At 55.1% G+C, this 25,097-nt stretch overlaps 10 protein-coding genes across 10 annotated transcripts; 7 read left to right on the top strand and 3 right to left on the bottom strand.

Moving 5' to 3' along the window:
- Window positions 1–204: 204 nt before the first annotated feature.
- SODALDRAFT_355122 (hypothetical protein) lies at window positions 205–1,574 on the top strand (the record flags this gene model as incomplete). Its single annotated transcript, XM_028613785.1, has 3 exons — window positions 205–276; window positions 390–555; window positions 640–1,574. The coding sequence occupies 3 exons, from the start codon at window positions 205–207 to the stop codon at window positions 1,572–1,574; spliced, it is 1,173 nt and encodes a 390-aa protein (XP_028470739.1).
- Window positions 1,575–1,665: 91 nt separating this feature from the next.
- On the bottom strand, window positions 1,666–4,435 carry SODALDRAFT_327098 (endomembrane protein EMP70). The gene is made up of 3 exons (XM_028610340.1): window positions 4,223–4,435; window positions 2,225–4,132; window positions 1,666–2,148 (listed from the first exon to the last, which is right to left on the bottom strand). The coding sequence occupies exons 2-3, from the start codon at window positions 4,089–4,091 to the stop codon at window positions 2,081–2,083; spliced, it is 1,935 nt and encodes a 644-aa protein (XP_028470738.1). The 5' UTR covers window positions 4,092–4,132; window positions 4,223–4,435; the 3' UTR covers window positions 1,666–2,080.
- Window positions 4,436–4,671: 236 nt separating this feature from the next.
- Window positions 4,672–6,103, top strand: SODALDRAFT_327097 (hypothetical protein). Its single transcript, XM_028610339.1, has one exon. It carries the CDS (start codon window positions 4,758–4,760, stop codon window positions 5,937–5,939), a length of 1,182 nt encoding a protein of 393 aa, XP_028470737.1. The 5' UTR covers window positions 4,672–4,757; the 3' UTR covers window positions 5,940–6,103.
- Window positions 6,104–6,237: 134 nt separating this feature from the next.
- Window positions 6,238–8,184, top strand: SODALDRAFT_304645 (FAD/NAD(P)-binding domain-containing protein; the record flags this gene model as incomplete). The annotated part of the gene is made up of 3 exons (XM_028608985.1): window positions 6,238–6,719; window positions 6,809–7,731; window positions 7,815–8,184. Exons 1-3 carry the CDS (start codon window positions 6,465–6,467, stop codon window positions 8,182–8,184), a joined length of 1,548 nt encoding a protein of 515 aa, XP_028470736.1. The 5' UTR covers window positions 6,238–6,464.
- Window positions 8,185–8,716: 532 nt separating this feature from the next.
- On the bottom strand, window positions 8,717–11,063 carry SODALDRAFT_270114 (DUF803-domain-containing protein; the record flags this gene model as incomplete). Its single annotated transcript, XM_028607699.1, has 2 exons — window positions 8,717–10,198; window positions 10,272–11,063. 2 exons carry the CDS (start codon window positions 11,061–11,063, stop codon window positions 8,717–8,719), a joined length of 2,274 nt encoding a protein of 757 aa, XP_028470735.1.
- A 2,160-nt stretch (window positions 11,064–13,223) lies between these two features.
- Window positions 13,224–14,300, bottom strand: SODALDRAFT_269840 (hypothetical protein; the record flags this gene model as incomplete). The annotated part of the gene is made up of 2 exons (XM_028607686.1): window positions 13,224–13,437; window positions 13,510–14,300. The coding sequence occupies 2 exons, from the start codon at window positions 14,298–14,300 to the stop codon at window positions 13,224–13,226; spliced, it is 1,005 nt and encodes a 334-aa protein (XP_028470734.1).
- A 938-nt stretch (window positions 14,301–15,238) lies between these two features.
- Window positions 15,239–19,875, top strand: SODALDRAFT_26809 (hypothetical protein). The gene is made up of 6 exons (XM_028607590.1): window positions 15,239–15,583; window positions 15,646–15,784; window positions 15,847–16,104; window positions 16,165–16,802; window positions 16,877–19,618; window positions 19,698–19,875. The coding sequence occupies exons 1-6, from the start codon at window positions 15,475–15,477 to the stop codon at window positions 19,754–19,756; spliced, it is 3,945 nt and encodes a 1,314-aa protein (XP_028470733.1). The 5' UTR covers window positions 15,239–15,474; the 3' UTR covers window positions 19,757–19,875.
- Window positions 19,876–20,585: 710 nt separating this feature from the next.
- SODALDRAFT_319495 (thioredoxin-like protein) lies at window positions 20,586–21,311 on the top strand (the record flags this gene model as incomplete). Its single annotated transcript, XM_028609456.1, has 3 exons — window positions 20,586–20,734; window positions 20,863–21,009; window positions 21,116–21,311. 3 exons carry the CDS (start codon window positions 20,586–20,588, stop codon window positions 21,309–21,311), a joined length of 492 nt encoding a protein of 163 aa, XP_028470732.1.
- Window positions 21,312–21,451: 140 nt separating this feature from the next.
- Window positions 21,452–23,049, top strand: SODALDRAFT_26689 (hypothetical protein). The gene has a single exon (XM_028607518.1). It carries the CDS (start codon window positions 21,912–21,914, stop codon window positions 22,974–22,976), a length of 1,065 nt encoding a protein of 354 aa, XP_028470731.1. The 5' UTR covers window positions 21,452–21,911; the 3' UTR covers window positions 22,977–23,049.
- A 257-nt stretch (window positions 23,050–23,306) lies between these two features.
- SODALDRAFT_336489 (FAD dependent oxidoreductase) lies at window positions 23,307–24,945 on the top strand (the record flags this gene model as incomplete). The annotated part of the gene is made up of 4 exons (XM_028612598.1): window positions 23,307–23,323; window positions 23,715–23,852; window positions 23,938–24,035; window positions 24,122–24,945. The coding sequence occupies 4 exons, from the start codon at window positions 23,307–23,309 to the stop codon at window positions 24,943–24,945; spliced, it is 1,077 nt and encodes a 358-aa protein (XP_028470730.1).
- Window positions 24,946–25,097: the final 152 nt, after the last annotated feature.

Here is a 25,097-nt window from a genome sequence, read left to right as displayed (position 1 = left end):
TGGGATAGATCGGGTTCTGACGCTGTTTCGCATGTTAGCACAAACATCCCGGTCCGGGTAGGAGTCGAAGGGGAGCCAGGAGTCCGATTCTCCGGTGTGTGTGACTGTCTCAGGTAAGAATATCACTTACGGGGCCGGCCATGGTGAATATCGAGCGCGTTCACGCGGATCAACAGGTTCAATTGCAGATGCGACTAAGGACGAATGGAGAATGAGGTTATCGCGAGCTCCAATTTCTCGAAGAAACCCCGGCCGAGTTCTGCCGAGTCACGTGATGTACACGCTAACCCCATTCCGAACCGCTTGGGCGGTCTATGTACTAGTACGAGTCCACGAGACGGTCAGGTACGGAAAAAGGTGATATCCTCAGCCTTGTCTTCCATCTTCAGCTGGAACCTACAATACCGGCATTCGGGGGTATCGTCATGGACAACTACATTGATGCCCGATTTGAGCGGGTTGAGAAGGCATTGGCCAGTCTGGTCGAATCCGTCTCAAAATATCACCCATACGCCAAACAGGCGCAGGACCTTCAAGACGCAGACCGGGAGCTTAGTGAGGGACTGAAACAAGGTAATTATTTGGGCTCGCAAGTCTTTTGACGTTGTGGTATGATCTTCTCTGACCCCTGTGAAGCAGTGGAGAGGCACCAAAATAATCACCTTCGCCTTCAAAAACTGCGAGCTACTTCCTCTTCCCTCGATGCACAGATTCGCGAAACCCTCACCAGTCTCGCCTCGACCCGAAAAGACATCACCACGACACACATCACCGTCGAACAAGACGGGCCCCATTACAGTATCAAGTACGATGAACTCCTAAACTATGCCCGCCGCATTAGCAAGACAACCCTCCCTCCAGCCGGCGTTACGAACGGTCTCCCTCCGGAGAGCGGCAACCTCTCTCAAGACCAGCCCGCTAGTGCAACCAGCGCAGTACCCGTCAATGGTATGCAGAGCGGCGCTACGAGCGCATCCCCAACACCAACCGCCCACTCCCAACAACAACAACAACAACAACAACAACAACAACAACACACCCAGCTACCGGACCCGCCGGGCGGCCCGAATGGAACCTCCTCCTCCTCCCAGCAACCCAGCGAACCACACACCACGCAACAATCAGGCATCACCTCCTTCTCCTCCACCCAAGGCGGCTCGCGGACCACCCTCCCCGACGGCCTCCGGAACGTCCTCGACCCGAATTTCGGCGTGCACTTCATCCCCTGGCCGAACGAGTACCAGATTGGCGGCGGCGCGCTGGCGGCCGTGCAGGACCTGGCGGGGCGCGGCATCGACCCGAAGGGACACGACCCGGAGGCGGTGGCGGCCGAGAAGCGTCGCCTCGAGGAGGCCGAGAGGGCGGCGCGCGAGGAGGAGGAGCGCCGGAAGCGCGAGGAAGACAAGCGGCGGCGCGAGGAATGGGAGGCCAACGCCGCGCGGAGGCAGGCTATGGACGATCAGCGGAGGGAGAGTGCCGTTTCGCCTGGCGCGGGAGCGGGTGCCGGTGGGCAGCACAAGAACACCCAGTTTCAGTTTACGAGTCTAGACGTGGACGATGACGATGACGACTGATCTGCCGAGGGAAAGAATGGGAGAGAAATGGTGGTATCCCGGGGAGACTTGCACTGTTCGTACGAATAACATCACTCGTGGAAGGGATCTCGATTAGTTCCGGATACCCAATATGATTAGAGGATTCCTTCCATCTCTATATCTGTGTGCTGCAAAGCGTCTAATGTCATGTTCCAGCCTTCTTTTTTTACTTCTGAACCGCGGTCAGCGAGTAGTCCCCCTCCCTGTTGGCCATTGAGGATTCCCGCAACCACACTGAACTGAAATCGTTACTCCCTTCCATAACGGCACGCCTTCTCAACAAAGCGTGGTGAGATGACCCAACCAAGGCGATGACAGGCATCGAATAGGAAAAATAAAGAAAAAAAAAAGAAGAAAAAAAGGCGTACTCGTACAATAAATATTGTCATCATACACGGAATAGACCAGACTCCAGGCTGCCAGTCTTCCGTTCTTTGGACATGCTACTCTTTTGCTCGCCGAAGCCGAGTGTGTTGCTGCTAGACTTAGTCAATCTTGATCGAGGCATAAATCCTTCGAACAAACCACCAACTGGCAAAGTAACCGATGGATCCTATACAAAAACCATGTTAGCAGGGAAAGGACGCCAGATGACGCCCCTTTGCGCGGAGGAACGGGTAGAGACGTACCCGTTAGAATGAAGAAGAGGAAGGAGATGAGGCCGCTGTAGCCGATGTACAAGACAGCGCCAGCGAGGCCGCTCAACTTCAACTTGGTAACGAGGTAAAGGAGGCAGTTGGCAAAGATGTAGCCTCCGCACGTGCCGGCGGCGAGGAAAGAACGCCACTGCCAGTTGTAGTTCTCGGCGCAGAGGAGGAAATAGACCATCAGAATGGTGACGGTGGCGCAGGTGACGATCATGAGGCCGTAGGAGAGGAAGAGGAAGCCGAACATGTAGTAAATGCGGCTGAACCAGACCGAGCTCATGATGAAGTAAAGCTCGACGAAGATGGCGCCGAACGGCAGCAAGCCGACAATGAGCATGCTGGGGATCGGCTTGAGGTAGGTGCTGACGGGGGGCACCTGGCGAGGAATCTGGTTGGTACGGACGGGGCTCTCGATGGCCGGCGCACGGAAACCTAGCCACGAGCCCGCAACCGAGAGGGGCACGGAGATGATGAACCATATGGCGACGATGACGAGCATGGTGGTGAAGGGGACGGCGCCCGAGGACTCCTTCGCCCAGAGGAAGAGGTCGAGGAGGAAGAAGGTGGAGAAGACGATGACGGGAACAAGCAACGGCGTAAGGATGATGTTGGCCTTCCACCTCTCGCCTTCCATGGCCTTGTAGGCGCGGGACGAGACATATCCGCCCACGAAGCCCAGCAGAGTGTAGAGGACGAGAATGATGGTGCCGAGAGAACCACGGTTCGAGGGCGATAGGAAGCCAAGCAGGGCAAAGCAGATGGTGAAGCCGGTCATGACGAAAAGCTGGGCGCCGCTGCCGAGAAGCACGGAGAGCAGGAGCGGGTACTTGGGGCTGCGGAAGACGTCGCCGTGGACGAGCTTCCAGCCGGAATCCTCCTGGACACCATCCTCCTCAAGGCCGGTGCCGGAGAGATCGTCGAGGTTGATCTGATCGAGGCGGTTATAGCGGGCAATGTCCTTCTTCAAGGCGCGGACGAGGATGGAGGCGACGGTGCCGACCAGGATGACGACGATGATGGCCGTGTCTATCAGCCAGAACCAGTGGATCTTGGGGTCGAAGACGTGGAGGTACTTGTCCCAGCGCGTGGCCCAGGCGGTGTCGGACTTGGTCCAGTAGACGCTGTAGGTGAAGGTGACGTCGCGCTCGAGGCCGTCGTCGGCGATGACGATGGGTTCGACGGCGCTGCTGCAGTCGGGCTCGCCCTTGTATTTGCGGGAGCTCGGTTCGACGATGACGCCGACGACGCGGTTCAGCGATTCGTCGCCGGTGACGGGGTGGTACTCAATGTTGATGTCGTAATGGTTGTTGAAGACGAGGTTCCCCTGGCCGTCGGCCCAGCCCATCAGGAAGCCCGGGTTGTAGAAAGTGGTGTTGGTGAAGTCGTCGTGGATCTGCTGGCCGGCGGGAAGGCCGTCGACGAGCCAGTTGAGGCTATAGCCCTGCTCGATGCGACGCTTGAGGAAGCCGATCGAGGCGCCCGAGTACTTCTGGGTGCAGAGGCGCTTGCATTGTTCGTTCTTGAGCATGAGCAGCTCAAAGGGCGATGTCTTGATGCGGTCCCCGAAGAGGATGCTGCCTAGACTTGCCGAGACGTGTTCGACATCTTCTTCTGGCCTGCAGAACTTGAAGGCCGGGTGGTAGTAGTCGTACGAGACGACGGAGTGCAGTCGAGCATCTTCTGGTGCGGCCACTGGCTTGATGCTGTTGACGTATAAGGGAACGCGGTCTCCCTGTTGGTATGATGTTGGGGCGACGCCGGGTAGGTAGAAGGCCGAAGCCAGCTGGGGCGCGGCGGCGAGGATGGCGGCCAAGAGGGCCGAAGGCGAGCTGATGTTCGGAATGTGCATCTCTCAACGGTTGGTGTCTATAATCCAAAAGAAGGCATGGACTAGGAGTCAAAGTGAGCATAGCCCGAGGGAGAACTAGAGAAGGAGGACAGGAGGATATAGCGGGATAAGCTGGTGACCATGCAACATACCGGTCTGACACCCCCAGTGCGTTATACGCGTGCCTTGTTCAGAGGCCGCAGTGAACTCGTGTTGCTCAAGCAGAAAGAATACAAGGACGTAATCCAGAAGTTGTTAGATGCCTAGCTTGATGTGACTGGGAATCAGATGGAAAACGGTCATGGGGCTCCGCTGGTAATGGAGATGGTATTGGCAAATAATTTGTAAATTTGTATGAAGTAATAGTTCATGGTCTCGTCTCCCTTCCCATTGATTCCCAAGGCCCTTTTGTTAGTGATCGAACAGCTGTCCCAATTATGGATCCTTAAATAGTGCTTAGTCAGACAGGGCTGAGGTTGGAACAAAGTAGCGCCAGCTGCCAAGTAATTGCGTACCAGGTGTCATTGCTGTGGATCCCTTCGACAGTTTTCATACCGAACAAATTGACAGAGGGGAAAAAAAGAAAAAAAATTCATGTTTACACGCGCTGTAAGGGTGCATTGCAAATTGGGAGCTTTCTCCTCTACATCACCACCATTTTTCGTCCCGCAAGAATTTTACGTCGCCATGGCTGCCCCAAGCTCCCTTCCAGCATTGCTGGATTCTCTCACACAGTCTCTGACGTCTACACTCGACGCTGCACCAAAAGTTTCCTCCATTCAGCAGCCCCAAGACGGCATCTCGCTCCTCCACGTGAAGAACGAACTACTGCTCGCTTACCTACAAAATCTCGTCTTTCTCATTCTCCTCAAGCTTCGCAACGCCAAGAGCCAGAATGGCTCATCCGACAAGAACGATGATGATACGGACCCTGTGGTCAAGAAGCTGGTCGAACTCCGGCTGTACTTGGAGAAAGGTGTCCGGCCACTAGAAGATAAACTACGCTACCAGATCGAGAAGATCCTAAGGGCGGCCGATGATGCCGAGCGGTCTTCCCGCGCCATGAACTCGACGGAAAAGGTGAAAGGGACTCGCAAGTCGAAAAGCAGGACAGACTCGGGATTCGAATCGGGGTTGGAATCGGGTTCACCAAGCGAGGACGACGATGACGATGACGAAGGCGGAGAAGGAGAGAGCGACGAGGAGAGTGCGGAGGAAGCCGAACAGCCCCAGGCGTCCCTGTACAGCGCCAGGCCCGATGCCTTCGTCCGACCAGCAGCCGCCTCGGCCGCCGTCGCCGCGGCCGAGAAGGACGGCATCTACCGCGCGCCCCGGATCGCGCCGACCATCATGCCGTCGGAGCGGCGCGCCAAGGCGGCGGAGAGGCGACCGCACAAGTCAGCCACGATGGACGAGTTCATCGAGTCGGAGCTGTCGACGGCGCCCATGGCGGAGCCCAGCATCGGCACCAACGTGGTCGCGGGCGGTCGCAAGGTCAAGACGGCGGCGGAGCGCAAGGCCGAAGAGGAGCGGCGCGACTACGAGGAGTCCAACTTTGTCCGCCTGCCCAGCCAGAGCAAGAAGGACAAGGCCGGGCAGGCGCAGCAGAGCGGGCGCAGCGGGCGCATGCAGTTCGGCGGCGAGGAGTGGAGGGAGCTGGGCGAGGGCGTGGACCGGATCAACAGGCTCACGGCGCGCAAGGAGACGAGCAAGGGGACCAAGGCATTGCTCGAGAAGAGCCGCAAGCGGGGACGGGACACTACGGATGGTCCTCGGGATAGCGGGCGCGGGCCGGAGATTGGTGACAGGTTTCAGAAGCGCCTGAAGGTGTTGGAAGCTGGTAGACGGGACAGGGGCAAGGGTCGGTGAAGCGGTGAAGTCGGTGACATGTGACATCGGTGACATCGGTGACGCCGGTGTAGAACGAAGTAGGTACCTACAACAAGACGGTGTCAAATCAGCCGGCCATTTCACATGCCTCCAATCGAGCAATGAGCTAGCTATGATGATCGACAACTCCATAATGGACCCCCTTTTTTCAATAATTGTCCTCTCCTTTTTCTTCCTTTTTTTCTGTCCCCCCCCCCTTTTCTTTGGCCCCATTGGAATACCCGTGGACACGCTCCGCTTAAAGTTTCGACCCAGTCCCATATCATTTGTATTTGATGACGTCAGTATCCTTCTTCACATGCTCCAGCGTTCACCTAATAGCAAACATGAACAGCTCTCGTTCCTGTCCATCTCTTAACGAGCACTCCCGCATTCCTCCCTCAACCCTTCTTCATTACCCTCGACCTTCATCCTGCCACTCGGTTTATCCCTGGAAGCCTGTAGCCCAGAGAGAATTACCATCAACCTTTCATTTGCTCGACGGCTTTCCTCCTCAACACTGTGATGGGCTCGCTATCAAGGATGTACAACCCGTTGTTTCATCCGTTTCTATTTCTTTACCAGTTGATGCAATGGTGCCTGGATAAGGCCTTGTCTCCCACGCCACCAGATCCGACTGCCAGGCTGCATAGACCCAAGGTTGCGGTCATCGGAGCGGGCATCACTGGCGTAACCGCTGCTGCTCACTGTATCGGTCATGGCTTCGATGTGGTCGTCTTCGAGGCCGGACCAAAGTCCAACCTAGGAGGAATATGGAGCGTAGGTTTCCTACCCATTTGCCCTTCGGTGGCTATGACAGGAGCTGTCTGCATATCCTTGGAATTCATCATCTGACATCTTCACCACAGAAAGTCAACAACACGTCCAGGCTGCAAATCCACTCCTTGATGTATCGTTTCCATCCATCCGTCAAGTGGGAGCAAGGGTACCCAGACCGACAGCAGATCCTCAGCCAGCTGGAGCAGCTCTGGGAGCGGTACGGCCTCGACTCGCGGACCCGATTCGAGACTCCCGTCGAAAAGGTCTACCAGGACGAGAGAGGGCGCTGGATCGTCAACAACACATCCAACGGACGCTTCGAGGGGATCATCGCTGCGGTAGGGACGTGCGGCGAGCCCAAAATGCCGCCGCTCGAGGGCATCGAAACGTTCAAGGGTCCCGTTTACCACTCCAGCCAATTGTCGGGCAAGGATGGCCACGGAAAGAAGATCGTCGTCGTCGGCGGCAGCGCCAGCGCCGTGGAGGCCCTCGAGTGGGCTGCCGCCGAAAACGCCGAGAAGACCTACATCCTCTCGCGCAGCGACAAGTGGATTATCCCCCGCAACGCCGTCGTCGACATGCTGCTCTCGCTCAACATCCGCGGCCAGCAGACCATCTTCTCGTGGATCCCCGAGGGCCTGCTGCGGCGTTTCTTTTACCGCGACCTGGAAGACATGGCGCCTGCGAAGAAAGGCATCTTCACCGACACTCCCATGGTGAACAGCGACGTCCTGGACAAGGTTCGAGAAGGCAAGGCCGACTGGGTGCGTGGTGACGTCCAGAGCTTCACGCCGGAGGGCGTCATCGTGAACCGGCGAGGCAGAGGTGTTCCCGAGAACGGACCGGGCAAAACGGAGGTCATACCCGCCGATATCGTCGTCATGGCCACGGGATATAAGCGACCTTCTCTCGCATTCTTGCCTGACGACTGCTTTGAGCCGCCGTATGATCCGCCCAACTGGTATCTGCAGACTTTCCCACCAACTCATCCATCCATTTCCGCCATCAATTGGTATGTGTCTCCCCCTCACCCTTTTCGTTTTGCTGGTTTTGCACCTATGGCACAATAATGTGGAAATTAACGGCCAAGTGCAGCACGTACGTCAACGCCATTGGGACGGCCGGTAACTGGCACATCGGCATCTACACTCGCATCCTCCTCATGTTCCTAGTCGACCCACTGACACGACCGCGTCCCTTCTGGATGCGCACCTGGATCGACTTCACCCGTCTCCTGAAGAAGGGATCTCCCACGGCGGCCTTCGACTTCTTCACCTACCTCGAGCTGCTGTGGTGGTTCGTCTTCTGCGTCGCCATCAACCCGTTCCGGTGGAAGTGGGCTCTCTTCGTCTTCTTCGGCCTGGGGTTCGCCCTGCCCAAGTATATCGTCGATGCTGAATCGAGCTTGAAGAACGGGGAGAGCAAGCATGAAGCGCATGGACGGGATGTTGGCCGCAGCTTTTAACGAGGACCGAGGTTTCTCCAGCTGCAAGTGGTGTAGTTTTGCTTTGAGGGTCTAAATGAATGCCCTTTTTACAACCCGACAAATGCTGGAACGCCGCTGCCGTTCGATGTTAGTAGTATTCTGACTTTCTTTCAATGCACATTAGGGCAATCGAGCCTTGGATCCATATCCCTGGCATCTCCCGCTCGAGTATGAACTTGTCGCGAGGATACGATACAGTGACCGCGACGGAGGGGGAGGAAAAGAAAAACCTGCCGAAATTCATGACGATTCTCATTAGTCGTATATTGCATCAGCATCCCATGGATGCAGATTGTCGTCTCTATAAATCGTGTACTTGATACTGATCCCAAAACTGATCCCAAACAAGAGCCGCTATGCTATGCGCAACTTCGTGACGTTGCCTCCCACATTTGACATGCATCTGTCTCCAGCCATTATACATGTATGTACACTTCCATCCTGTCGTCGTACGGCTAACGCCATTAGGTGTATTATGTTCGAGAAACACCATGAATAGAAGTTCAGCGCCTTAATGGAAGGATTCATCGCGACTAGGTCGCATCCTGAGGGTGCGGTGCGGCGGAGGGGGAGGCGGCGAAGGCGAAGGCGACGGACTGTCGTGACCTCGCCCCCGCGACGCATAGGATATTCCGCGCGGGCTGCTGCTTTCGTACTCCAACTTCTCATCGTCGCTTCCCATTCTCGGCGGGGACCCGGTAATGCCGCGACCGTACCTCGACTCCTGGACCCGGGGAGAGCTGCTGCTCCTGCTACTCCCGGGGGCCGGCCTCGGGTACTTATCGTCGCCGGAGCCAAGGTCGGAATCGGCACCTTCGTCGTCCTCCGCATCACCGCGTTGGCGCGAAGCCGCTTTGGACCGCGAGTCCCCCTCCACGAGACCGAGACGCTCCTCCTCCGTGGCGTTATTAGCCTGCGGCGCGTACTGTCCTCGCGATCCGAGTGCTAACCGCGCCAGGTGATGGTTGGGACGGTGTTGTTGCTGCTCCGGATACTCCTCTTCCGGCACAGGTGGCTGCTGGTTCCGCCGGAACATGCTGTGGAATGAGAACATCCTCCTCGTCGTGTGTGGTGGGGGCGTTGGGGCAGGATGGGAGCTACTGCTGCTGAAACCGCTTCTCTGAGAATCGGTCCGTTCGTTGTAGACTCCTCTAGAGCCCGTATACTCCGTGTCTATGAAGTCGTGCTGGTCGACCCCAGGCGGGAGGTCCCCTCCCCCTCGCGCGTTCTGGCCGGGCATTGTTATTTCCGTCAGGGCCACGGGATGCAGTGGGGATTGTGGCATTGGGTCGGCCGCGAATTTCGGCTCCGTGGACGATAACAATGACTTGGCCCGGGTCCGAATAGTACCTCCAATGTTCGATAGCACGCCTGCGGAAGTCGGTCGGTTTCTGTCTTCCTCGTCGTTGCGATCTTGGGCCGTGGGAAAGCGTGACATGCCGAGGGGTGGATGGACCTCAGGCGTCCGTGGCAGAGTGAAAAGGCTCGAATTTGTCCCCGACCTCCCGCGCGTGCTCTGCGACCCAACCCCGAGAGTTTTCCGCCTCCGCAAGCCGTCCCACTCGTACACAGGGCCGTCCTCATCTACCTGGTCGAGCTGCTGCTCCATCTGCTTCTCCTCGCGCAGCCGCCTCAACTCTTCCATCTCCATCTTCATTCTCGCGGTAGAAAGCCTGCGCACGATAGCAGCTGTCCCACGAATCGAATCGGCCTTGGGCTCCGTCTCGGGTTGCTCTTGATTGGCAATGGTATGAATTTGATCCAAGTTGCCGGCGAACACGGCGGTGTCTGGCACGTCTTTGGCTGACTTTGACAGTTGGAGGAGGACCACGCCAGCGCAAATTGTCAGGAATCCCATGACAATGCTCACGATTTCGCTGGGGCTTCCCCTGAAACCTCTGAAGAGCACGGCAGAGGTGACGATCGTGGTGGTAGTGAAGTAGACATAATAGGTAGGCGTTACCATGGCGGCGTTAAAGATATTAAGGGCTTTCTGCGATGTCGTAAGTATGATCTCTGATGCAGATAACACACCACGAAAAGGAGAAACGGGCTTTGTCACTTACATTCAGGTAGATGATTTCCACCAGAAGGGTAGCGATGACGAAGACAAGCAGGACGTAGAGGAACCACTGGTTGAACTGGGGCGTTCCCTCCGCCTGGGTGATAACAGCGGCACCCAGCCCCTGGGTGGCGACGACGCTCAAGCCGCCAACCCAGCTACAAATGGTAATGTAAACCAGCATGTTTTTCTTGCCCCACTTGGGAGCCGCCCAGAACGCACAGACGAAGGAGCCGACGATGATGACGCCTGCGTAGGTCAAGAAGGCCGGGTGGACGACAAAGCTCTGCATCTGTTGGATGGTGGCGACGGCCGACTTGGCAGGGGCGTTGATGGCTATGATGACGGAGCCCACGATGCACAGAAAGCACGAGACCTTGCCGATGAGGCTCAGGCGTTCCTTGAGGAAAATGGCGGAGAGAATGGTGGTGACCACAACAGAGAGGGCACCCAGGGGGGTGACGAGGATGGCGTCGGTGAAGGCGTAGGCAACAAAATTGCAGATTTCGCCGAGGATCATAAGTACCATACCTCCCCACCAGTAGCCATTCTTCAGGTAACCGTATCCTTCTCCCGCCTCTTCATTGTATTTCTCGTTCGCCTTGAGCAGGCCGACCTTCTTCAAGACGAAAGACGCACCGATGAAGAGACCTGAGGCTGCGGCAAGAACGATGCCAACGACCTTGTAAACAGGGGGTCGATCGGCGGGGTCAACATCGAGACCGCCTGCTCGAGCGTACAAGTCGTGGGCTGCGAAGAGTAGGTGGGCAGGGAGGGGTTCGTGATCGTTATCCATGACTTCTAACGCCGAACGTGGCACCGGTGAGCCGATCTAAGGCGGCCTCAATGCGCCTCGGCCGGTATATCGTCCCCTGGTCGCTATTATTCCTCCACTGTAGATATGTTACTGTATGATATAAGCGTTCAGAATTAGGCTGAATATGTCATCGAATGTCGGCGGGTGGAAGCGACGAAGAAAGCCGGTCGCATGTAGCAACGTAGAAAAGCGTCTGGAGTTCGATATTATAAACGTCGGATCGTAATGCAAGATGGGCCTCCGAGGCTGGACGATGGGAAGGAAGTATTGTCGGACTAATGGCTGGATGGGCGAAAGCCAAAAGGTTCTGGGCGCTGCTCGGTGTTAGCGAAGGTATAACGGAAAGGCCCAAAAGGAGCGTCCACGAGGCAGCTCGACAAGAGATCTCCCGTTGCGAATAGGGAGATGGGGAGTGCAGAGACGGACCAGTTTGTGCTTTCAGTCGGTAACATAGGCGCTCTGCAAGTATTCCTGTCGTCTCTGAAGGAAATGAATCGAGGGAAAGAAATGCGGTCGTACGTTTTTCATGGATGGAGATGTCATGCACCTCAGGCAGTAGTGTCGAAAACCTGACAATCTATCTATAAGGTGCCTTAGGTTAGAGCCAACGCAGGTAAGCTAACGCAGGTAACGGTTCAACGCCTGAAGCGGCTTATCTCCACGAATTTAAAAAGGATCACCTCAAAAGGCAAGATAGTCATGGGGGGGAAAGGGGTGATGAACTTGTGTACAAGATGTTTTGAAGAGGACGGGGAAGTGGGAGCTACTCATGGAACCCAAACACAACAAACAGGCACAAGATAATCTGACAAGTCTCCCGGTACCTTTACACATGTATATGTACTTGTGGTACTGGTGGGAGAGCGCCTGGCTGGGACATCACTCATTGGGCGGTAAAACCAGGGGTCTCGAGTTAAGCACTGGCTAAAAACACACCAAGTAAAACCGATCCGGGGTGGGTATACATGTAGATGTGGGGCGTTTAGTTGTCTCGTTGACGCCGCAGGGTCAATGTGAAGGCCGCTGTGCAACGTGCAACTGCTTATTCGCGCCACCACCCCCAAGGTAGCCAGCGCAGAGGTACTGCAGTTCTCGACTCGATACTTCGCACCTTAAGGTACGTACCTAGGCATACACAGCTAGCACATATAAACATTGACCAGTCATGTCGTGGATTATTTGAAATGCGACATCTATAATCGGACAGGAGCCTGTAAGGGTACCTAAATCAAGGTGGAGGAGACGTACGTTACGACGTTAGCCGGGAGGTCGTTCCGCGCGGCATGGCGCATGCCGGTACGTACCTTTATAGCCGTTGGATGTACCTCTACCTAAACCATCAGCTGATGGGTGGCAACACTAATTCGCTGTGACTGAGGCCAATGACGTGACGCTGTCCTCTGTCGTCATGTTCCTGTTTCATATTATAGGGTTATAGGGCACCAACGACATTAGTTTGATCGTCAATTTTCTTGCCCTGCCGTCATTTCTCCCTCCCATTCGCATTCTACTAGGTACTGACGCAACCACTTGAGCATCTGCAGGAGCAGCAGCAGAAGCAGCAGCAGAAGCAGCAGCAGCAGTAGCCAATCCCGACTTACCATCTAGAGAGTTCTCATAGAATACTTCGCGCACCCACTGCTACAGCGATAATAGCAGGAGTTCAGGGTCAGCCTCATCCAGAGCGATTGCTTCGTATCATCACTAAACATAGGGCCGCCGACGCGCCGTTTGCCCTTGACCAGCAGACCACGTACCTTCGTCATGTGCCAAAGGCAGAAAATTGAAGGTTGCTGTCGTCTCGAGCGAGGGACGCTCATCACAACACTGCGCACTATGATCGGTGGTGTACAGCTTTAATCCACGCCCACTCGCGTCTCCGAAATGAGCAGTCCAGGTCCTCATAGTCCAGTCACGTCGCACCGATTCCAAGACAAGCCATGCCCAGAGACCCAGGGATGAGTGGAACGTGGATGGAACGGCCCGGATGATCCAGGTCCAATGTAGTGCTTTGTACGACTCGGACGCAGATGCCCAACCCTCGTCTTCGAACTGCCTCGACTCTTATGTGTTTATATTTTAAAAATAACCTGCGTATAGTCGTATCAGTTGGCGCATCTCAACATGCATGCATCCCGTTCAGAGAACCTCGCGCATCTCCCGTTGTTCTGCTCTTTCTGCCATGATCTGCTCCTTCTCCTCGCCCACCTTTCCCATGAACGGGAAGAGAAGCGCCGGATGGACCACGGTCAAAAGCATAGCGGCGAGAAGTATCATGGCGCCGTCCAGGATGAGAAATAGCGTCTCGTTCTGCATCAGCTCGTTCGCCCAGCCCATGGACATCTCGGGGATTCTACAAGCACCGACAACCGTCAGTTACAGTTCTTCGCACACGAGACGGGGAGCAACAGGCAAACAGACGTACCGATAAATGCAGCGGATAATGATGGCAACGTAGGCAGTTGTGAGCCCCGCGATGAAGACTTTGGCCATATGCTCTGCCCTATTCGCCGTCTCGTGCCCGCGTAGCACCGCCAACAGACTCCACTTCTTTGAGCTACCGCCGTGCCCTCCGGCATTGGTTTTCTGCTTCATTGCCCTCTTGCGTCGCCAGACGTAAACCAGCATGAGCGCGCCGCATAACACCATATTGGCCACCTGGAAGGACACCCCTGCCACCAGCATGGCCGAGCCCGCGTCGTACAAGCTCCGGCCATCTTCCATACCGTTCGCGATGGCCGAGATTCCGCCTCCCGCGCCCTGGATCACGATGGATATGAAGTCGGTTCCCACGAAGACCCAGGGGTAAAGCCCGGGTTTGATCAGCGACCATTCCGGCCCGTACCACAGGACCAGGTGCTTGAACGTGACGGAGATGGCCGCCGCCGTCAGCGTCGGGCCGAGCACGAGCATCATGCTGTTAATGACGAGCCCTTCGAAGGACCAAGGGTTAAAGGACATGTAGATGCGCGCCGCGTAACCCATCAGTTCGAACGCGGTCCCGGCCGCTAGCCACGCGACGAAGGCCCAGGCTCTGGAACGCCATCCGAGATACGCCTGCGCGATGAGGAGTGCCCCATAGATGCCGACGAAGAATGCGCAAGCCCCCAGGGTGAAGTAGTCCCCGTACGTGGTCGCCTCGATCGGACAGCGCGCGGAAACCCCGTCGCAGGTATCATACATCGGGTAGAAGAACTCCTCCCCAGGTTGGTCCATTTTCGTCGGTAGATTTTGACGCACGGCGATTCCTCGCAGGCGACAACACTCCTAGATGCGAGGAGACGTCTTGTCGACGTTGATGGTCGTATGAAGACCAATTTCAATTAACCACAAGCATGGCCTAGCCCTCACCAACAACGCGAGAATCACCCAAAGGAAACTGGAGTAAGGAGAACATGCGCGCAAATGAGGGAATTCAATCCCCCCTTCTTTCCTTCTTTCGGGGCCCAGCCAACGTCCGAACGCGAATACGACTCGGATAAAGTCCCAACAGGCAATGTGTTCTTCTTCATGCGGAGCATGGCATCCTTGGCCTTCCCTTCTAGTTTATCGTCCAATGGCAAGCTGCCATTTTCCCAGGAAAATCCTCGAGGCCGTCTTCGCTTGGAAGAAATGTCCCGGGTTTCCAGTGTGGCTTGGCAAGGGTCGTTCATCCGTAAAATGTCAAAAAAGGGAGGAAAAAAAATTGGAAGACACGACAACGTCAGTTCGAGGCTGTGCTCGCTGGAGGGAGGGCCGCGGGGAGGACCCGAAGCGGGACGACGCGAAGTTCCGCCACGGCCCGGCAGGCACAGGCATTCTGACGTCCCCTCGCTACCTGTAGCATTAACGTGTCTCAGATTCCAACCGTGTCAATATGTGAGACACGACGCCTATAGCCGCCGCTCAAAAATGTCCTGGCGCTTAACAACACCTTAAGCGGCTGTTCGATCGAACTGTATCGACGACCAGGTTCGACTCTCGCGCCATCTAAAAGCAAACATGACAAGGGACGGACATTAAGTCATGTCGTCTTTTGTAGACAGCAAGCAGGCCGTCCGCCATTGGACTCTCGCACGTCTCGGCCAGAGACGACAGGTCGCTCACACTCTCTGCAGCCCTGGCTGTGGCATTGCTGCATCGCCCAGCGGCTGATGCCCATCGTGATTGGCGACGCTGGCCCGTCACCGTGCCTCGACCCCTCCGAGGTTGTCACATACCCTTACAGTTTACTTACTTCGCCTGTTCCTTGTCTGGCCCCGGTCCTCGTCCTACATATCGCGAGACCCTCAAAATGTAGCTGGGCTGCCCACATGATGCCTTGTGCAACTTTGCTCTGTTGTTCCGTTTCGCTCTAGCTAAGACGTTGAGATGTGCCGTCGTCTGTGATACACGATTTTGTACTCTCGTCATGCTGTGCGCCCCGAGTCGGTCCCAATCAACAGAGTGTTCAACGTTGAAGGGTTCAGGGATAAGTGATAGCGACAATGAGCACCGCCCTGTTCGCCTGCTTTCTCTCGGTCAGTAAACGTGAAACTTCGCCGACGAGAACTTGGTATCACTAAAACCGTTATTAAAACAGATGGGGGTGGCATCAGGGGAATCTCGTCTATCGTTGTTCTTAGAGAGGTGATGAAGCATGTCAACGCTGGTCGGGGTCCCAAAGATGAGCTTCAGCCATGGCAGGTCTTCGATCTTATCGGGGGCACGAGTACAGGCGGGTAAGTAAAATTTCCCTTGTGTGCAGAGGGAAGACGGTTGTGAAATTGACGGCGAGAGATAGGATCATTGCCATCATGCTCGGGTGCCTGCAAATGACACTCGATGAATGTCACGACGCTTATATCAAACTGGCCGAGTCCATTTTTAAACCCAAGCGACACAAATACAACGTCATTGGTCGTACTAGGGACTTCGTCTCGGCTAATGAGAGATACGACTCGTCAAAGTTTGAGCAGATCGTCAAGAAAATCATTGAGAAACGGAAGGGTAGCGGAAACGCGCCTCTGCGAGATCCTCACCAAACCTCACCTTGTAAAGTGTCAGTTTTACCGCCTCCATCACTTCCAGTGCTCCCCTCTTGACTGACTGTTGCGTCTAGTTTCGTAACCACGGTTAACGCCGACAAGAGCAAGCTCGTCCTCCTAAGGTCATACGATAATAGGGAAGCCAATATAAGGGAAGCTGAAGACCAGAAGCCAGGCCGATTCGAGCTCTGGGAGGCCCTCCGCGCCACCTCTGCCGCAAGCACCTATTTCAAGGAGTACCGCCATCACGATAATGCAGGCTACCTCGATGGTGCGTTCAAGTGCAATAATCCCATCTTCGAGGTCTATCATGAGGCGAAGGACCTGTGGCCAAAACGCGATGTATTCCTCATCAGCATCGGGACCGGTACAAAGCCGTCCGAGCCGCTGGGGGGACACGTTGTAAAGCTTGCGCGCAGTCTGACGAAGCTCGTGACCGAGACGGAGGATACCTGGAGCGATTTCCATCGGACGTACAACAATTTGGTTTCCAGTGAAATGCTGTATAGGTTCAACGTTCCGGGGATCGGCGCCGTGAATATGGGGGACTATAAGCAGATCAAATACGTCGGGACGAGCACGGTCTCCTTCCTCCAGGGCGAGGCTCAGGAGGCCGTCAAGAAGTGCGCCGAAAAAGTGGTGAAGATCGAGACGACGGATTATGCCGCTCTGCGAAAGGCAGATCCATTGGTCCTCTCCGACGAAGAAAAAGGTGAGCCGTGTTCGACGTCGGTGAGATTGCTTCTGTTGCTTCTGGGTGCTAACAACTGTCCACCTTTACTGCAGCTTGCTTCAGGGCCCTCTACTGCGCAGCTGTGGACAACGAGTCGCAGAGGCTGGAAGTCGAGAAGGCCGTGCCGGGGACCTGCGAATGGTTCATCGAGCACCCCAAGTTCGCCGCCTGGCTCGCCGAGACGTCTGCTTCGATGCTTTGGGTGACTGCCAACCCGGGTTGTGGCAAATCCGTCCTTGCCCGGTTCCTGATCGATACGTTGAGTGGGGAGTATGGCGAGAATGGCCTCGTGTGCTCGTTTTTTTTCAAGGCCGGTGAAGATAGGCGTCATCAGGCGGATCAAGCGCTTTGCGCAATCCTCCACCAGGTCCTGACCTCGCATCCCGAGCTAGTCAAGCTCGCCATGGAAGACTTTTCTCGTAAAGATTCCCTGTCATTCACTAGCAGCATCAAAGGGATATGGAAACTGCTATGCGCGGTTTCGAAACGGCTTGGTCATCTGCAGATCATTTGTATTATCGATGCGCTTGATGAGTGCTCCGAGTCGACTCGAGATAAGTTCTGCGACGTACTGTCCTCCAACTTCCGCACGGAGAACGGCGAAGGCGAAGAGGCCCCGTCCAATCTAAAATTTCTCGTCACCTCTCGACCCTGGCCAAGTTTGGAAGCCCGTTTACGGCCACTGCGATCGATCCGACTCCGAGGTGAAGACGAGTCGGATGCCCTTGCGCGAGACATCGACAAGATGATAGAGTGCAAGGTGCGAGAACTTGAAGACGCCTCGGAATTGTCAGCGAAGGCAGCTCGTACCTTGAGAAGGGAACTTAGCAAGGGGGCCGACCAGACATTCCTCTGGGCTGCTTTGGTCCTTGATACTATTGCCCGCATGCCCTCGAGAAAACTAAGCTCCATCAATGAGACGCTAAACGGTATCCCGCTGAGCCTTGATCAGCTCTACGAGAGCGAGTTGGCTGGCTTCAAGAACCAGCCCGAGTCCATCAAGCTGCTCGAAACTCTGCTAGTGGCCAGGAGAGCACTGACCCTTGAGGAACTCAATATCGCACTGAACATCACGGGCTCGACGCGGTCAGTTCGAGACCTCCAACAAGACATGGAACCAAACATCGAATGGACCGTCAAACGACTCGGTGGGTTCTTCGTCCGCATAAGTAACGCAACAGTCTCCCTGGTGCACAAGACTGCTCGGGATTTCCTCTTGAAGATCTCAAGAATGAATGGTAGTCCAACCCCCTCTCTCGTCAGTGAAACAAGAGCCGAACTTCAATTGGCGACGTCTTGCATTCGCTTTCTCCTTCTCGGAGGGATCCATCTGAGAGAAGGGGGAGTCCCGCCAGTAGTGGGACAATGGGCTAAGTCAAACGAGGACTATCTTGGCGCAGCCCCCCAATGGCTGAGAGGATATCTCGAGTATGCCTTGACAAACTGGTTCCTCCATTGCGAGGAGTGCACATTCTCCGATATGTCCTCGGAACTTGCTGGGCTCGTCAACATACTCTGCGATCCTAAAAGGGAGCATTTCGCCAAATGGTGGCCATTCCAGGATAGAAGGATTTTTTCCTGTCGTGTTCCCCCCCATACAGAGTCGTTACTCCTTCACCCCGATCGGCACTATGCTCATCACGCCGCCATCAGGGGGAGATACGCTATCGTGTATGGCCTGGTCGAGTCCGGGTATTCCGACGTCGCTGATGAGAATGACGACGAGCTACCACTGTTTGCCCTAGCCGCAATCAACGGTACATCGACCCTGCTCAGGTGGATGCTGGGCCGTCCTTGTTGCGAAACGGAACTCATCGGCAGTGCACTTGTCACCTCGTTGGGCGCAAGAAATTGGGCTGCCATTCAGCTGCTGCTCTCTACCCGCATTGATGTGAACAGGAGGTACCGTGTGGGCAAAAAGAATCTGCCGACGAGTGAGGCAGCTCCAGCCGAGATGGTCATTCATTCTTATTTTGAATTCTGGGAGCACGATCCGGAGTGGGTGATACGCCCTGAAGAGGACGAGGGAAGTAGCACGGACTTGCGTCTCTTGCATATGCTCATCGATAAGGGGCTTGCCATTCGGGAAGAGCATATAGTCAGGGCCACTTCGCGGGGCCTAAAAGGGTGCCTGAAAGTGCTGTTGGATCGAGATACGAGACCGCTAGAGACGAGGCTCCCAAGCCTGAAAGCAGCTTACACAGAAGCAACGCTGAAAGGGTGGCCCACATGCCGGAGGCTCGTCCTAGAAAGTTCAGAGGGTAAGCTTGCGGACGATATCGACGCTTCGAGTGGATTGAATGCCGCCGCTGTTCGGTACGACGTCACGGCCGTTGAAGAAATCCTGCGTTTAGGAGCCCGCGACGACGGCGAGGCCTTATTCGCGGCCTCTAAATGGGGGGATGACATCTTGACTGAGATGCTTCTGAAGAGCCAGAACTATAACCAGTCTCAGCTCAATCACGCTCTATCGGTATTCTTCGACATGGCCAACGATAGCCACATAAGGAAGCACGTGGAGAAGGGAGGAATGAAAGCACTCGACGGCCAAGGTTGCCGGCTTTTCAAGGCATTTCCAATTATACCCACTTTCGGCGAGTCAGAATTCTCGAAGTACAAGGTGGTCGAAATGTTGACGGAAAGAGGAGCACGATCAGCGGGAACCGGGCTCATTCGAGCTTTGGTGACCGTCACCCCGATGGACGAGGAGTACGGATTGTACCTACTGGAAAATATGCACCGCCTGCAAGAAGAACCAGCACCTTTTCGGCGAGCGGATGTTCTCCTGTTGGCCTGTTTCTGGGGAAAGGAAACGATCGTCCGCACGATACTGGACGACGAACCGGATATCGAGGTCGCCAACAGCTTCGGTATCACACCTATCCTTGCGGCGACGGCGTCCGGTTATTCGCGAGTGGTCGAGATGCTGTTGAATCGAGGAGCGAGTGTGACAGTCAGGTCCCGTCCAACAAATCCCGGAGATATTGGACCTGGGACGACGTTAATCGACAGTGAGATGGCGATCTGGTGGCGTAAGATCGACTTGCTCCTCGGTGAAAGCGAGCTATGCCCTGTCACGTTGGCAAAGAAGATGGGGTATGAGGATATCGAGAAACTTCTCAGCTGTGAGACGGCGACTACGACTACGGACAATACGGTATGTTAGTTTATTAGGTCATGATTCCGAAGTACACTAGGGAGTTAGGTAAGCCTACCCAGAGGCAAGGTACAAGTCCGAGCTCGGAGTAACGGGGTGAGATTAATAATAACTCAAAAAGTTCCACAACCTTGGTGGCATGAACGAATGGCGTCATCCAAAATCCGTGACAAATCAAGCCAAGACCTTAAAGCTGCATGTTCGGAGTATTGTCCCGATCCGACTGTCTGTCTTGCGTGGATACTGGTAGTATTAATTAGTGGGCAGAGAAGAATCTGCACCATTCCTGCTGGTTCCCTCTACGGATAGGTACGTTGTAGCTCGAAAAGCGCATTAGGAAGCAGTTGACAACCCTCAAACGTGACTGGCGTCATTCATTATTCCGTGCCTTCAAATAGTATTCTTATAAATCCGTCACCCCGCACTTCAGCCCGCCCCTCATGTCAACCACTACCCTGCTATCACGTTCCCTTCGATCTCTTAGACCTGTTCAATCTCATCGATTTCTTCGACCTCTTCGACCTCTGCTTTCACGATCGTATCCAAGAGTACCCGCAAACTCTCCCATCACGTCGATTAAATATTTCCACTCCTCTTCTGCCAAGATGAGCGACGAGACGAAGCCGACCGGTCCCGAGGCCGTTGTTCCCGAGGCCACCGCTCCCGATGCCGCCGCTCTTGATGCCACCAACCCCGGTGCCGCCGCTTCTGATTCCGAAGAAGCTCCCGTTCACACCGTTCACAACATAAGCTCGTAAGTCCCGGCAGAAAAGTCCTCCGAGGGTCATTAAATGCAATGCTCAGAAAACCGCGTTGATCATTGGTCAACGGTCAACCCACTACCCCGCTGCCCGAGGAGCTGGAGCTAATGTGTACTCACAGGAAGGAGGAGTTTTACCAGGTGATCAAAGGCGAGGTTGTGACGCTCAGTGCAGGTGGCACCGTGCTCCCCTCCAAGAAGGTCGTTATCCTGGACAGCTTTGCCATCTGGTGCGGTCCTTGCAAGATGATTGCCCCGGTGTTTCAGGAGTACGTCGGCCTCTCCAGATCCTTACTCGGCACGACAATTCTGCCGATCCCTCCCCAAGCTGGCCCTAGAGTGAATAGGATGCTAATGTGCTCTTCCTCTCAACAGTATGGCGAAGGAGTTTACAAACGTCCATTTCATCAAGTTCGATGTCGACCAACTGCCCGATCTGGCCCAGGAGCTCGGCGTCGCTGCCATGCCGACCTTCTTCATCTTCAAAGATGGCCAGAAGGTTGACAAGATTCAAGGTGCTAATCCTCCTGCCATCAAGGCTGCCCTCGTGAAGTATTCCGCCGGTGCATAGGTTCTCGGCTGGCGTGGGGTCGGGTCATCTGAGTGCATTCGCAATCAGATTAGAAGTCAAGAAGGTGCTGAAATTAGCCGAATATGAATCCTAGAAGAATGTCTTCAGGTTGAAGGCTACAACTGTGGTTGTGGCTTGTGTAGGATGTACTGGTTCGACGTTTTTCGATCCCTCTGTAAACTGCTTCGGATCCAGCTGATTGTGTGCTGGACGTTCCATATGCTGCTCCATCGATATCGTTTTATGAGAGGACTCGCAGTTATGACCACGAATATTCCTACATTGCTGGGTTATTAGGCAGCAAGTGAAAATACGCAGCGTTGCTCCGGCAATGCTGGCTGCTTCAACCGGCAGGTAGGTTCTTGCCGGATAGGGGAGCGTGGTGTGTGAATAGGTAGGAAGGCACTGCAACTTCGAGTCTCAGGAGTGATTAAGATCCTGCCAGAGAAAGTTATCGGGTTGTCTATATATCTTTCTCTTCAAACACATTTCTGGAGTATCTATTTTGCTCGTTACTCAACTCATCTCCACTCGAGGCTATACATCATCATTGCATTATACCCATAATATTCGGACCTACCTCTTCACTGCGCGCGCACCATGGCATATCAAGCTGAACCAAAAACCATCAAAACGCGTATTCTCTGCCTTGCAGGCACCCATAACAAGGAACTACGGCACCTACCCCATGATGAAGTGGATTTAGTTCTGCACTGCGGCGATCTCACAAAGAATTCCAAGGTTGCAGAGTACCAAGAAGCCATCCAGCAGCTCGCGGCCATCAAAGCGCCCCTCAAGATTGTCATTCACGGGCCCAACGACATCACTCTTGATGAGAACACCTGGATAGGGTGCGGTGAGGCAATGAGACCCCGTGCTCCCGCCGCCGTCCGTCAGTTGGTGCAAAGGAAGCTAGAGCGCGAGCACGTTCTCCAAATGGTCAAAGCCGCTTCGGAAGATGGAATCAGGCTTATCACCACGAGAGGCACGCAGCAGATCCTTCTTCGAAACGGTGCTTTTCTCACATTGCATGCTCGTCCTTACAACCGCCCGTACGGTTGCTTCGCAGATCTCAAGTACGAACCGAGCCAGGTTTTCGATTTCGACATCGGACACGACGTCGATGTCGTCATGTCAAGCTACCCACCCCTGGGCGTTCTCGATGAAGGGCGCGACGGTGCGCTGGGGGGTTGCCCCAACCTCTTCAGCGCCATTGCACTCGGGAAACCCAAGGTGCACTGCTTCGGCCACGCCCACGGGCACTGGGGCGCGAAGATGGTCAAGTGGCAGGACGGCAGCACCTTCACCATGAAGGCCACGCACTTGACCGCCATCAACCACAGAGAGTCCTATCCCATCGAGCTGGCACAGCATTTCAAGATCGACAGGGCTGATTCTCGACTGGAAGCTCAGCGCAAGAAGGAACACAAGCGGCACTGCGAGGAGAAGGGATACGTCGAGACGCGGTATCCCGAGGGAGTCACGTCGCCTTTCCAAAGCCCGACGCGTACTCTTTTTGTCAACGCTACCGTTCGGGGAGACTCGGAGGACTCGGAGGAGAATTTTCCATGGCTCGTGGAGCTGGACCTTCCGTGCGTCGAACACAGGACACCTATTGATTACAGTTGGTTTGAGCGGGGGGACACGCCTGAGTCGTTCTATTAGGTGATTGGATTTCTTCTGTCGCGGTATCTGAGACCTAGGCGTTTTGGCGAGGGCCGTTGTGTTTGTTAAGAACCGGCATGGGAGGGCTCGGGGGCATTTTCTCGGGGTCTCATCTAGATATGAATGAAGTTAATATTGAGACTCTTCATTTGTGCGACATAAGGGTGGTGATACGGTAGGTAGATCGATCTGCAACGGGCCCAGGGGCATCGGCATGAGCCCCCCTATCATGATATTCGGCGTGACGAAGAGGAAGCTTATCAGCCAGCCACGTTATACGTAACCCCGCATGCTCACGAATCCCTGCCGATGTCCGGTCACGGCGGCAGAATGAGACCACTCTCACTGTCGACATGTACACCGATGGACTGACCGGACACTCCTGTTGTTGTCCTTACCAGATACTTGGGAAATAATTGTTGTTAATCGGCACGGGGTAACGGGTTAGGTAAGGTAGGCGGTTATTGACGGAATTGACTAGCCCGTCCCCGCGTTATCGCCGACCTTCCTAGGTACCTTAGGTACCTAGGTCCGCCTTGTACTACGCTGTACCACTCGTATCTTCACTTCTCCTCTGAGACTAAGGTACAGGTAGACTCATATCCAAACAATAGAGCGACGTTTTAAAGGCCGTATCTACAAAAGATGACGAAAAATATTGTGGTTGTTGGGTGAGGTGTCACTCCAAAAGATCGAAATCGCATTATTCCAGCGAGCGGTGTACTGACATGGTAGCAGAGCCGGGGTGATAGGCTTGACCTCCGCCCTCTTGCTCGCTGAGGACCCGGCCAATTCGGTGACAATCGTTTCCAAGCACATGCCTGGAGACTATGACATCGAATATACATCTCCCTGGGCTGGTGCCAATTTCATGCCGTAAGTGGCAGCCTGAGAGAACTCCGTTTATCAAGGGGTGCTGGCTATGAGGAAGGTGGTTCACATGGCTCACCCACTTTGGCAGCATGTCATTCGAGGAAAACAGCAGGTGGGAACGGAGGACATGGCCGGTGCTAAAGAAACTGGCCGAGGAAGTGCCTGAAGCTGGCATCCATTTTCAAAGTGAGTCAATTGGGCCTATCTCATCAAATCCATACCCTGCGACTCTCACCTCTCCTTGCAGCCACGCTCACCAAAAGACAAAACAGGAGTCCAAGTCTACCGCCGCGATAAGGACATAATCACAGGAGCCGCCAGCTTCGACGGGCTCTTCGTCTCGAACCCATGGTTCGGCACCCTCTTCGACGACTACCGCGAGCTTCCACCCGACGAGCTCCCCCCGACCGCCTCGTCGGGCTGCGAATGGACCTCGGTCTGCATCAACACGGCCATCTACCTCCCCTGGCTCGTAGGCCGGTGCCGCCGCCACGGCGTCGTCTTGAAGCGCGCGGTGCTCTCGCACATCCGCGAAGCCAAGGAGCTGCACCACACCGGCCGCCCGGCCGATGTCATCGTCAACGCGACGGGTCTGCTGGCGTCCCGGCTCGGCGGGGTGGAAGACCAGAGTGTGGTTCCGGCTCGGGGCCAGATCGTGGTGGTGCGCAACGAGGTGTTGCCCATGGCGACCATCAGCGGCACTGAGGACGGGGAGAAGGAGGTTTGCTACATGATGACTCGGGCGGCGGGTGGAGGGACGGTCCTGGGAGGCACGTACGACGTTGGGAACTGGGATGCCAACCCGGATCCGAACATCGCGGTGCGAATCATGAAGCGGTGTATCGAACTGAATCCGAGCCTAACGGGGGGGAAGGGCATCGAGGCTTTGGATATCATCCGGCATGGGGTCGGGCTGAGGCCTTACAGGAAGGGAGGCGTCCGCATTGAGGCGGACAGGAGCATCTTGGAGGATGGCACGCCGGTGGTGCATAATTACGGACATGCTGGCTGGGGTTTCCAAGGCTCATTTGGCTGTGCTGAGAAGGTCGTAGAGTTGGTCCAAGCGATCCAGACGCAAGAGAAGGCGAAGTTGTAGTGGAGGTGAGGCGGACAGGATATCCAGGCGACATATACAGATTCATGACCTTTCTCATATACTAGGCAGTTATTACATTGAATAGAACTTTTGCATTACGTTACCCATTCAGGATCTTGATAAGTCCAAGGTGAAGACCACTGAAGGAGGCA

The sequence above is a fragment of the Sodiomyces alkalinus genome (genome assembly GCF_003711515.1).
Source record: "Sodiomyces alkalinus F11 unplaced genomic scaffold SODALscaffold_1, whole genome shotgun sequence".
Classification (NCBI taxonomy): domain Eukaryota; kingdom Fungi; phylum Ascomycota; class Sordariomycetes; order Glomerellales; family Plectosphaerellaceae; genus Sodiomyces; species Sodiomyces alkalinus.
The sequence above is the reverse complement of the archived record's forward strand: the minus strand, read 5'-3'. Positions and strand labels throughout refer to the sequence as shown.